The 12,339-nt window shown below is 38.4% G+C and overlaps 2 protein-coding genes across 2 annotated transcripts; one reads left to right on the top strand and one right to left on the bottom strand.

The window, feature by feature from the left end:
* Positions 1 to 572: 572 nt before the first annotated feature.
* Positions 573 to 4,765, bottom strand: pak1ip1 (PAK1 interacting protein 1). The gene is made up of 10 exons (XM_030403282.1): positions 4,446 to 4,765; positions 3,997 to 4,159; positions 2,660 to 2,780; positions 2,491 to 2,565; positions 2,343 to 2,395; positions 2,107 to 2,252; positions 1,786 to 1,883; positions 1,399 to 1,498; positions 1,014 to 1,149; positions 573 to 878 (listed from the first exon to the last, which is right to left on the bottom strand). Exons 1-10 carry the CDS (start codon positions 4,521 to 4,523, stop codon positions 757 to 759), a joined length of 1,092 nt encoding a protein of 363 aa, XP_030259142.1. The 5' UTR covers positions 4,524 to 4,765; the 3' UTR covers positions 573 to 756.
* Positions 4,766 to 5,699: 934 nt separating this feature from the next.
* Positions 5,700 to 12,230, top strand: LOC115571931 (poly(U)-specific endoribonuclease-C-like). Its single transcript, XM_030401588.1, has 7 exons — positions 5,700 to 5,794; positions 8,429 to 8,528; positions 9,460 to 9,571; positions 9,669 to 9,790; positions 10,906 to 11,018; positions 11,417 to 11,570; positions 11,681 to 12,230. The coding sequence occupies exons 1-7, from the start codon at positions 5,784 to 5,786 to the stop codon at positions 11,939 to 11,941; spliced, it is 873 nt and encodes a 290-aa protein (XP_030257448.1). The 5' UTR covers positions 5,700 to 5,783; the 3' UTR covers positions 11,942 to 12,230.
* The last annotated feature ends 109 nt before the right edge of the window (positions 12,231 to 12,339 follow it).

Raw genomic sequence — 12,339 nt, 5'->3', positions numbered from 1 at the left:
AAACAAAACCATACAAGTGTAAAAATATGAATATTCAAAGAAATCTAGAATGTATTAATTTAATGCGTCATTTAATTTGTGATTTATCTATAGTGACAATTAGACATTAAATTAGGTATATATTTAAGCCTTTTTATTATTTGACATACATGTATTTATTAAGTATTTCTTATCAATCTATTTTAGCTTTTTTATTCCAATTATTTTTACATTCATTTATTTATGCATTAAATTATACATTTATATATATCTATATTGGATTTTGGCCCTGACAACCCTCCACTGTTACCTGGAATACTTTCCCTTCTGGTGTCATTTCAAACTAAAGTCTGTAAGGATATTTACTCATCATATTTTTATCAATTAATGGTATGCTATCTGTCTTCACTATAGTAAAAGGGAAAAAGCAATGTCAGATAATTGATTACTGACTACCTTCTCTCACTTGAAGACACCAAATACCAGTACATCCTTAACAGAATTACAATGAGCAGTCATGCTTCATCTCCCCCTTGTGATAATCATGAGTAAACGCATGTTTGACAATATAACTCCAGATAAAAAGCAGCACATGGAATATAAAACATCTTTATTGTTGCCCATCTCATTTAGCATTGGCACTATTTTTCTTTTTAATGTTGACAGCAAACATATTCCTAAAATCTGTGCTTAACAGCTGTACTTTAGCACCTCCCTGTGGCAACCGCAAAGAGCAAACACGCGTAAACAAAAAAACAGGATACTAAAACATATTTATTATTTTTTGTTTGATTTTCCAACGTCTTCTTTCTTCTTTTTGGGTTTGCTCTCATCTTCTAGAATGACTTCTTCTGTTGCAATTCGAACTCTCTTTGTCTTTAAAAGCTCACGGGCAAGTTCTGTGGACGGGAACAAACAGAGTGTTACACTGACACACTGACGCACCATTCCTATTAAAACTACCAAAACACCTAAATATACCTGCATATATCTACAGCTCAAATCACTCTTCATAACATGATGATGAAAACTACCTTGAGATGTTGTTGCCTTAGCTGCTGGTTCCTCAGCAGAGGTTGACGAAGGCACTGAGGAAGGTTTCCACACAGCGAGGCATGTCAATCTGGCTGATGTGTTCACTTCCCCGAGGAGAGTGGGAGACTCCAGCTCCTGTTGGACAGCAGGAGGACTTTCATAGGTCAACAGCAGCTTGGCAGGTAAAAACAATGTCATTCGACTTAAAAATATATTTCTTTATACTTATCTGAATATATGAATATGAGTATTGTGCTTTGTTAAGTAAATATATGTCTACAGGTTATGACACCAAGTAATTGCAAAAGTTGATGTTTAAGGGACCTGGTTGACAGAAGTAAATGGTTTCCATTCAAATGCTCAAAAATAACACTAGAGACGTGCCTCTTTGAGATGGAGTTTCCACATTTTGATGAATCCATCGTTTGAGGCCGTCACCAACACGCAGTAATCCTCCATCATGAAACTGTCAACGGCTTTTACTCTGTAATCACAAAAAGAATGGACGTTTGTTCGGTCACTTTTTCACCAATACAGCATGACAATTATCATAAATACTTCTGAGACAGAAGTCGATATTGCGGTATAATTTTAGCAAATTAAAATCTGTGCGTTAACATTTAATTAATACAAACACAAGCACAGCTAAACTCTCAGCATCAGAAATATCTTTTAAGAAATGCAGCTCCTAAAACTTTTACTCCTAATAACCTTTCAGACATACACAGCAGATATCTGAAGTAAAAACAAAAACAAGAAAAATTAACATACCTGGTTTCGTGAGCCTTAAACTCACACACCAATTTCTCTGTTCCAACGTCACACATCCTCACAATTTCATCGTCTCCTGCGATGGCGAGGATGGAGTTCTGAAACACAATCAGATGGTGTGTTAGCTTACACTCAGGCTGTGTTTGCAATAGAATTTTTACTCTTTAGACCAAAGATATCCTCTGCAATTATTACAAATGACTAGAGGTCTACAGGTTATACTAGATCTTTGTTTTATTGATGTGCGTTCCTGCTCCAGCTGGACAATAATGTTCTTCTAGTCTAGTCTAGTGGGAATAGGGCTATATTCAGAGAACTCACATTCAAGAACTTAACGGATGAGATCCTCTTGGGGTTTGTTATCGTTCCTGTCACAGAGGCCGTCTCCAGGTTGTACACGTCCACTTTGCCATTCACCACAACCACATATTTATCCCCGTCTGGGGACCATTTGACAATGTGTGCATCTGTGAAGAGTGCAGAGAAAAAGAGGTTTAAGTCATTTCAGACTTTACAAATCTGGTCAAAAAACTTAAACAGTCCAAGAGGAGGCTTACTCTGTTTTATGTTTTTGATGAAGGCTGATCTTCCATTAACGAGATTCCAAGTTCTGAAGGATAAACAGGTTCAGCAGTCATTTTTTATTCTACTTTAATGCAATAATAATCTGCCTCACAGACTTTCCAGTCGAGCTCTGTGTTTTACCTGAGAGTCTTATCCGTCCCAACTGTGAGCACAAGTTTCCCAGACGGATGGACGGACAGAGAAGAGACAGAGCCTCTGAGGAAAACGAGTGCATTCAACAAATGACTTGCAAAATACAAGACAAGGATCACAACCACACAAACATCTCAGTGCCTCTCTGTGTGCTTACTTGTGAGCTTTGATGGTTTTCAGACACTCCCATTTCTTCGTGGTCCACACACATAAGAGTCCATCCTCTCCTCCGCTCAGTAAGTGAGTAGAATCGTAAAACTCCAGGCAGGTGATGGTGCCTGTGCAGTAAAGTGAGGTTTGAGTCAGGTGTGCAGGCTACAAGCCAGCAGTGTTTCTAATTTTCAGTAATAAGTAAACAAGGTCTATAAGACTTGTTCCAGTGAATAAAGCCTTTGAAGGGGTTTGGATAAATGTTCTCTAATTCAGAATCTTGCTGCCATTTGAAATGGAAACTCATGATGACACAGAAATCTGTTTAGTACAGAAAGAGAGCATTCTAGTGAACCTGGCCTGAATTTTTATCTTTATACTTATTTAAATGTATTGGTTTAATATACCCACTGATTCTTTTTTTTTCTATATTTGTATTTACAGGATACTGTTGTTTTTATAATTAAATCTTATCATAAAAAAATGAAATCAACACCTACATGCAATATTTTATTTGATGTCTATTTTTGTTGCTTGTTTTTATCTTTAATTCTTCAAATTCTATTATTCTAAGGATTCATCTGACTGCAATTGGTGTGCATTAGTCTCTACGCTAGTTTTTGCTTTCTTAATATTCGTTTTTTTTTTTAAATCAGATTTGAAAGAAGAAGGCCACTGGATTTCAACACAAAGAAATACAATTTGTGAAAAAAAATCTAAAAACTAAGACATTAAGCCCTCTCAATTGTACGGTTATTGGCAGAAGTAGTTATCCATGTTTGTCCTGTGAATTTTTAGCACCTCAACAAGGGTCAAAACTTGCAGGAAAGGTGAAAATCAAAGTCACAAAATAAAGGAGCAATTTTCTCAAGAAATGTACATTCATTTTTACTTTCATCTCTGGCATTATGTTTTCACAAGGTAGTTGGTTTGTCAGCAGGATTAAACATAAACCACAGATTTCCACGAAAGTCGGTAGGACAGTTCTCGGCCCAGAATAGACTCTATTAACTTTTGAGGCGGATCCAGATAATGGATGGATCCAGGAATTTTTTCTCACTTTCTTTAACGTTGCAAGATAAAAAAAAAATAATAATGAAAAATGTCCAATAAAAAAGGAAATAATGGTACTCAATGAAGAAAAGGTGGCTGCTATAACATAAGAAAAATGACTGTCTTTAAACATGCACTTTCTGACCCTTCATATATCCTTTCTCTCTACTGCATTCTTAACATCTTTCATGAACACAGTTAAAGGTATTTGTCACATGAATATTAACACAGGCAAAAAACACTGAGACATCTTTACAAAGCCCCTTGTGGGAACAGAATCAAAAATCTCACCATCATGATGCAGCAAAGCTCCATGTTCAATTCTCTTCTTCATGTCGTACACCTGGATGGTCTCATCTTTACTACCTGTGACCACAAACTTCTCACTGGCTGCAACAGCTGTTATAGAAGCCATGTGGGCGTGATTTGTGAAGTTTGCCTTGGCTGTCCACTCCTGTGTGGCAAACACAAAGTTATGGAGTGAATGGCATCTTAATGAAATGCTCTGAAAAATCATCAACTGGATAAAAAAAAGCTGAGGTTACACTCCGCATCATCGCACTGAAAACATCCCACCTTAGCTCACAGTATGACACACTGGTTGTTGCTGCTGTTGCCCATCAACACAAGTGACAGCTCAGTTTAGGTTGTTAAGTGCAAGAGAACAGAAACTACGACACAGACTACTTTTAGATATTAAAGATCATACACACCTACAAAATAAGACACACACTGCTTACCTTCTCATCAGTGTTTACTCGGTACCCCATGGTAACCTGCTCGTAGCTCCCAACGACCAGCTCCAGTACAGCTGCCATGCTGCCACTTGTAGGGCTAAGCTAGCTAGCCAGTTAGCTTCCGTTAAACTTCAGCTTTTTCTGCGTAAATTTTGTCGCAACAGCTGTTAAAAGTTCAAGCAGAGACCTAAATGAGAAGCACGAAATACAAAAAACAAGGTAAACAGCGTCGTGAACTTATCTAAACATGAAAATTGACATGTATCGACATTCCAAAATTACGCGTGCAGCTGCTGCGCATGCGCAAACGTCTACTTCCTTCCATCGGGTGGATATTGGTTTTCAAAATAAAAGCCCCCAAATCTGACTCTGACTTAAGGTTTAAATATATATTACTGGCATTTATATTAGGCAAACATATAACATAACCAATAGATATATATAATAATAAAATGTATGTATTTGTGTACAATAACAAGAAATATCAACATTGTTTTGTGTAATTAATTGTAACAGAAAAGAATACATAGGCCTGTATTTACAATTATGTACTGTATTTAACGTATACCGCCAATTTCTCGATACTCAGCATTTTTCCTGTCATTGACATTAGCGTTTGATTTTTTTTTATCTTATTGTAGGATTGTAGAAATTGTGCTTGAGATTGTGCCATGTTGGCTCTGATGCAACATGCAGTCTGTATTAAAAAAGTAGCTAAAGTTATCAAATAAATCTGGTGAAGGGAAAGCACAAAAGCTGCCTCCAAAATTTAGTGGAGTGGAAGTATAAAGCAGAAGAAAATGGAAATACTCAAATAAAGAAGCCTGCAAGTACCTCAATATTTGTAATCAATTATAGCTCTTGAGCATATGTTCTTATTCACATTCCATCACTGACTAAATCCAAACCCTTGTTATAAGAGGCTTCAGTTTACTCTCATTTTCAAAGAGATGTCAGTCCAGTTCAACACTGGGCCTTTATGTTAGTGAGGCTATTTTCTACCTTCATTTAAATTTAATTTGCTGTAACTCAGGATGCCGCAGTTACAATCTAATAACTATTTAGACTAGGCTCAAGTGTTTCTGTCCTCTGTAATCATGATTTCACCTCTATGAAAAGCCCACATTATATACAGTGGACCCTCCTACATCAGTAATACGCCCACACGATGGGACCCGCCCCCGTTACGAGAGAGGGGAGGGGCGTGGACGTGATCCTGTCTTGTGATTGGCTTCTTTCCTTGGAAACGTCATGATTGACAGCCCAGATAACAGTTCGCGTGGTACGGTAGTTTTCTGAGAGGATGAGAAGCCAGAGTAAGTTTTTCCACTGAAAAGAAACATGGCAAGAGGGTAAGTCTTGGATGAGACTGATCAGAATTACTTACAGTTGAAAAGAAAAATCTTTTGTGTTTGCAATGTGCATGTTTTGACAGCTTAGTGACACAGTCAGCCAGTTTCTGACCCTCTGTCTCCTTTCCATCCATAAATATTTGCTGTAAACACCAGTTAAAGTGGAACAGGATTCTTCTTAAGGTGTCTCTTGATGTTAATGTCGAGATAATGTAAAGTTGTGTATGCTCTTTGCCCTGTTTATTTCAAAACACAAATGTCCTTTTTGGTTCAGTGCAGCAGCTGTTCTCAGTGAAGATTGTAGGTTTTTAAAGTTGGTGTGAGGACTGTTTGTTTGTGAGTGCAGCACAGTCTGGTAGTCATTAGTGGGGCTGAATTATATAACAGAACAAACAGGACATACTTAACAAGAGACATCTGCGGCAATAAAACTGAAGCTTTCCTCTCTTGGGATGTGCACAACCGTGCCCGGGCTAATTTAAGAACAGAGAAGTTTCTGTGTAACTGTGCCCCTTCCTGTCTGTTGCTTATTACTCACGGTTTTTTCCCAATGTGACAAAAATCAGCTCTGTGTTTTGATACGACAGGAAGGGTGGGGCTTTTATTGTGATTTCCTGACACTTTACATTGTGCCTTTTTGAAGATGAGGTACAATGAAGATGAGACTAAGCAGGTGCAACACAGAGTCTCACATTATACCCAGAATCATATTTGTGTGACCAGATGTTAGTGGCATCACAAAACAGCATCTGGAAGTGAGGTTTTTTTTTGTTGTTGTTGTTGGTCTATCTTATGTTACAACCAATGTTTAGAGCCACGCAGTTGTAACTTAATGATGGAGGCGGTGTCATTCAATGCAGTCAAGGTTTTCCCTACTGGTCTGTTAGTTTCCTGGTTTCATTGTTTTGCACAACAAAAGAAAAACACCAGGAGCAAAACGGGTCCCTGGGAAGAGAAAACAGACTTCAGGCCAGACTGTGTTTGAAAAAAAACTGCTAATTTAAACATTTGCACTATGTGGAGAAGGTTTTTTTTGTTTGTTTGTTTTTTTTCGTAATTTGAGTGTACTGGCCCTTCACTTTAAATGTATGTATATATAGCGTATATAGTACTTCATACAAAAATGGCCCAAAATACCAAGAAGCATGTTGAAACAAGCTGTTATCTACTGCGCCACATGGAAGAGTTTTATAAACAGGGGTGGTTTAAGTTTGATATGTCGCAGCGACTTCCTGTCTTTTATCTGAATGATTTAATCAAGCAGCACATTCTGCTAACAGGGCACCATGATGAGAAGGGGGCTTCTATAAACGGCACCATCACATGTTTTATTGGGTTAATCAGTGGTGGGGACAAAAAAGGGAACTTTCAATCTCACTCTGGTCAGTCACGGATAACATAAGACAATCAAAAAGGGAATGGAAGCTTATCACCTGTTAGTTAATCATCTCTGTGAATGGAGAGCGTGTGTTACTTTTTAAACCAGCGTCTCAGTGGGGAAAGCGCCGATGTGAATTATAAAATGAAGGCTGAATTCCATTTAGCTGCTTTTGTTTCGTGGTCATTGTGTTGTGCACGCTGGCTCGCTGTCACAACTTACTGGGACACTTGAATGAAACAGAGGCGTCGTTAATGTTATTAGGAACAGCTGTGCTTTCAAAATGCAGTCAAAATGTCTGTTGTCTGAATTTTCTTTCCGAAGAACAAAAACCCCAGACGACTGCAAAATGCAATGTTTCACTGTCACAAAAGACTAATTTTGTTGTACAGTTTTGTCTACCCCCAGTACTCTACTTAAAGGTTAACATGTGCACAATTGTACACATTAAAGGGTGATCACAGGTCTTGGGGAGTACTACTGCATATGTTGTTACATCCCTTGTCCAGGGGAACCCAAGATATAACATAATGTGCGTCTCCCCATTCTTTTCACTCCCAAGAAAGCCAGTGTCACAGAGGAGTTACGGTCCAAGTAGCATTTATTTTTCTGCAAAGGAAGAATGAGGCCAACACAACAAACTCTTTACCCCACTGTTTACCCCTGACTTCCTGCTACAAATCAAAACTATAAACCAAAAGACATAATCGTGCCTAACCTAAGAAAAAAGGGTTATCAAAGAAAGCGGCTTCTCCCTCCTACTATGCTGTCACACCGTCTGTCTTTTTAGAGTACCAGACTGTACTGCAGCTGAGTTACTGACAACTGGTTTACATCACAAACAAAGAGACTAGTCAGGCTAGCCATTTGTCCGGGTTGGGAGTGGAAGATTGGTGGAGAGTGAGATTGCAGTCAGCCAAAAAGGGCTCCTCAGCAATCAAGCTGAGCAAACTAATCAGAAGGTCTAACCTGCAACACACAAACACACACACTCAGAGAGACAGATCGGCAGCAAATACAAACACAATAATGATCCAGTCATGACGATATGAAAAAGTAGTTTTAAGTGTTTTGTGGCTCCAGAGAAAGCTGCATGTGATCTGATAAATTGCCTCCACGATGTCACTCGGTGGCTAAGTTTCATTTTGGGTAATGTAGGCGTAAGGTCCTGTTTTGTTTTTCTAGCATTGCACTCCCTGTTTCTAGACAGTTTGAAAACAAATGATCGAAACTGACACAGTTGTGCCTTTTCACAGTCAACAGGCAAGCCAGGAGCTCACCGAGGTGTTTAACCAACTCTGGCATCTAGATACCAACCGTCTCAGGCCGGGGACTGATTACATCATTTCCCTTCAGGTCAGTGCCCACAATCTGTCATCATCATGGCCTCTCTGCAATGCAGAACACTCATCTGTAGATACATGCAGTACAAAGCAACAGATTAAAGTTAAATCACTTTCCAATGTCAATAAATCCTGTTACTTCCACTTTAGGTTATATTTTAACAATTTAAAATGCAACATTTATGTACACATCATCATGCACTGTCAGTCAATATACATCCTGCATGCTTCATGTAATGTCAATAGACATGTATACATGCATGTAATCCAGATTTATTTATTAGTTTCTCTGCAGTACTTCTGATGCTGCTTTGCTCTACTTGTGCCGTTAACAACAAACAGGACAGTTGACTTGCACACACTCTTCTATGATGTTGGCCACAGTGTTCTCAATATACTGTAGACACAGCTACCTACTTTTCACATACTTTTGTGTATTTTCATTATTTTTTTACTTCCCCAAGTCGTTGTTCCTTACCATATGTCTATTTCTATGTAGTACACTGAGAGCAATATAAAGCACAGTCGCATTCCTTCTACAAGTCTGTGCACATACATACGATTTTAACACATACAAACCCTATCTTGAGGGGAGTCACAGTGCAGCTGTGTCATCTGTGGCAAAATGGAATATATGTTGATGTCTTCAAAATGCCCCAAAACTGCCAGTTTATAATGATATAAAACACAGAAAATTATCAGATCGTCAAATTTGGTAAGTATTTATAGATTACAGATGTTTTTTGTCTTTATGAACAACATAAAAATGTGTTTATGTATTATTTCATTTTGTATCATTACATGTTACCCTGACAGTTAAGTTACAGTGTTTAAAAGCTCATAGATTGTGCAAGGAATGGCCAGTAAAACTCACTATGAGTCAGTTTTCCTTCCCTTTTCAGTTGCAACATGCTGATGTCTGTGTGTGTCTTTGTTTTATTCAGGGGAGGGCAGGATATGTCGCCCAGGGCAGTAACTATGCCAGAGACAGAGCCAGGGCTCCGCTCTTCACATACGTCAACGAAGACAAACTCAAGAGCATCGAGACATACGCGCGTAAGAAGGATTTCATTCATGCCTTCTTTTCCAGGATCTCATCTGCTCTAACCATCAGATCTCTTTTACAAGCGTGTGTCTTTTCTTTTTAATGCAGATTTCATCAACTTGCTGGACAACTATGAGGCGTCCACAGGTGTATCGGAGACGGTGACGACAGAGGAGCTTCAAGAGAACAGGCTCTTTATAGACTCCATCATGGAGACTGATGTCATGAAGGTGCAGTAGCTGTGAGAGAGAAAGTCATCTTTTGAACAGACCTATCATCGACAAACAAATTACACACTGATACAGCAGCTGTATACACAGCGGGTTACCTCCTGATATGTAGACAGACTCTTGTCAGAATATGACATTTATATGAAGGTGACTCCTGAAAATCAGGCATCAGCCATTATATACTGCTGTATGTTCCTGTCCTCCACTGTTGTTTTCAACTCTGCGACACCTTTTATAATTATTAAGTTACAGGACGAATCCGTAAACTGTCCATAACAAAGTTTTTCTTTGAATTTTAATTTTTCCTGACATAAAAAGACACATTTGAGAGAAAACACTGGAAGGTTTCAGCATGAGAATGTCTGACATTTTTAACAAACTGATCATTTACAGAAATATCAGCTACAGACTTTACAAATGACTTAAGTACTGTAGATGTTAGAATGTTTTCAACTGTATACCATCCGAAATGCTATCGTAATATTAATACAATGCTGTTATGTATCTTACTATGTGTGAAGACGGAAGTATTACTGTAGTTTGAATTTTTCATTTAATCACATACAACTTTTTTGCCTGCTGATCATCCTTAGTTTACATTTGATTATGCAATTAATTTTATTTTGTGCTCTTTTATAACAATTTCAAGTGAAAAATAGTGCTGGTTAACAAAACAACCTCAAAACAAACACGGTCCTGGAGCTTTTGTGCTTAACACAGGATCTTTCTCAGAAAGTTTGCAAGTTGTCATGGAAGATTCAGGGCTTTTCTTGAAACAGACCAACTTCCATGGTCAACATTGAAATTCATGATACTACAGTTTGTGCCAGACTATTTTCTGTTGTTTTTTCACATTGTTTGTCACTTTCTTGTTTTATAACATCCCATCAAAGAAACATGCAGTAACAATACAACAATTTGAGACCAGTAATACACATGCGCTTGACTTGCACCGCTATTGGATGAATTATCTTGTTTAACTTGTGTCCTTAATGAAACAAGATGTCTCCCTACATTGCTTGGAATTTATTTCCTTTTTACATGACCTATTTGGTTCTTCTGTACTGTTTTTGAAGACCTGAAATGTCAGCACACTGTCCATGTTTTCCTTGTAGTGTGCTCACAAGTATCTGGTCAGGAAGGGGCAGTCGCCGTCAGACACAGCACAGTTCAAGAGACAGCTTTATGACATCTGGTTCCGCCTGTACCACAGAGACAGGAACGGAGGGTGAGTTTCAAAATAACAGCAGGGGGAGCCATTGTTCCAGAGGGAGTCAGACATCTTTTTTAGTCAAATTGCTGTTTCCAAGGTCAAGAAAATACTTTAATCTTAAAGAATAAATCAGAGTGGATGGGTTAAACTTCATTATTGCTTGTTATGTTGAACATCTTTTTATGATTGCATGTGTTATAATTTGGATGAGTGTAATAGCCAGCTGTTTCTTAAAGGAGAGTCACAGGTTGTGTTAACCTTTGTGTGTGTTCATCCATTATCTAAGCGGAAATGCAAATACGGCAGATAAGAGGCAATAGAGTAATAAAAGGACTCGATCTCAGGATGAATGAAGGAGGGCACACATGGGCGCTTAATAAACCTTTGAAATATGTTGTAACTATACATTATAGTGAGGATTCCTGTGGATTTGAACATGTGTTTGTTGGAGAAACCAAGTACGGCCAGGAGGTCATGGGTCTTCACAACTGGGTCCAGTTCTACCTGCAGGAAAAACACGACCATGTGGACTACAAAGGCTACAAAGCAAGAGCCAACAAAGATACTGTAAGAAAATACTGTGTCAAAATACTGAACACTTGGGTTCCCTTTTTGCTGGAGCAACCAGTACATCTAGAAGTCCCTTAATGAACCTTTTTTTTTTTACTGTTTTATAGCCAGATGAAGATGACCACGTCCTGAACCTGCAGTTCAGTTGGAAAGGCTTGGTGAAGCCAGTCGGCGGCTCCTTTATTGGCGTCAGTCCAGAGTTTGAGGTGGCTCTCTTCACCATCATCTTCCTCATGGAGACTGACAAGATGACGTCTGTGGTGGTGAAGGTGGACGAGTACATGCTGGAGCTGGTTGTCTATCGGCACGGCCGATCCATCGGCACGTCCTACCCGAAACTGCTCAGCAGCAACAACAGGGATTTGTAATGTTACATCATCTGAGCTGCCATGTAAAATAACATTTAAAACTTATGTTATACTTTGATTTAATTCCTATGCTGATAAACCTAACTCCAATCTCGATCAGGTTCTCTTTGCACTAAACGTCAGGCTTAAACTGTCTAGAATTAGCAGCGTTTGTAGCCTAAACCTCCTGATCTGGATTGATATCATATAGATATATATATACATATAGATAATATAGACTGTTATTAATCATTTATCGGTCTTATTTTGTGTACTATTATGGGAACAATAAAAAAAGGTTTACAAAGTACCGTTTTCTGCATGTTTATCCTCCCCCATTGCTGAAATACAGCAAGAAGGTTTAAAGACAGGTTTAGACTGATAAAAAAAAAAAAGCAGCATAGTTGCTTTTATTGTCA

Source organism: Sparus aurata, chromosome 21 (genome assembly GCF_900880675.1).
Source record: "Sparus aurata chromosome 21, fSpaAur1.1, whole genome shotgun sequence".
NCBI classification, from domain to species: Eukaryota; Metazoa; Chordata; class Actinopteri; order Spariformes; family Sparidae; genus Sparus; species Sparus aurata.
This window is presented reverse-complemented; position numbering and strand designations above follow the sequence as displayed.

Coding starts and splice junctions, on each gene's coding strand:
- pak1ip1 (XM_030403282.1), bottom strand. CDS start 4,523: ATGGCAGCTGTACTGGAGCTGGTCGTTGGGAGCTACGAGCAGGTTACC. Junction 2,253..2,342: donor CATCAAAAACATAAAACAGA/GTAAGCCTCCTC, acceptor CACTCTTCACAG/ATGCACACATTGTCAAATGG. Junction 1,499..1,785: donor TTTAAGGCTCACGAAACCAG/GTATGTTAATTT, acceptor TTGTGATTACAG/AGTAAAAGCCGTTGACAGTT.
- LOC115571931 (XM_030401588.1), top strand. Junction 9,572..9,668: donor GAGCATCGAGACATACGCGC/GTAAGAAGGATT, acceptor TTTTTAATGCAG/ATTTCATCAACTTGCTGGAC. Junction 11,571..11,680: donor CAAGAGCCAACAAAGATACT/GTAAGAAAATAC, acceptor ACTGTTTTATAG/CCAGATGAAGATGACCACGT.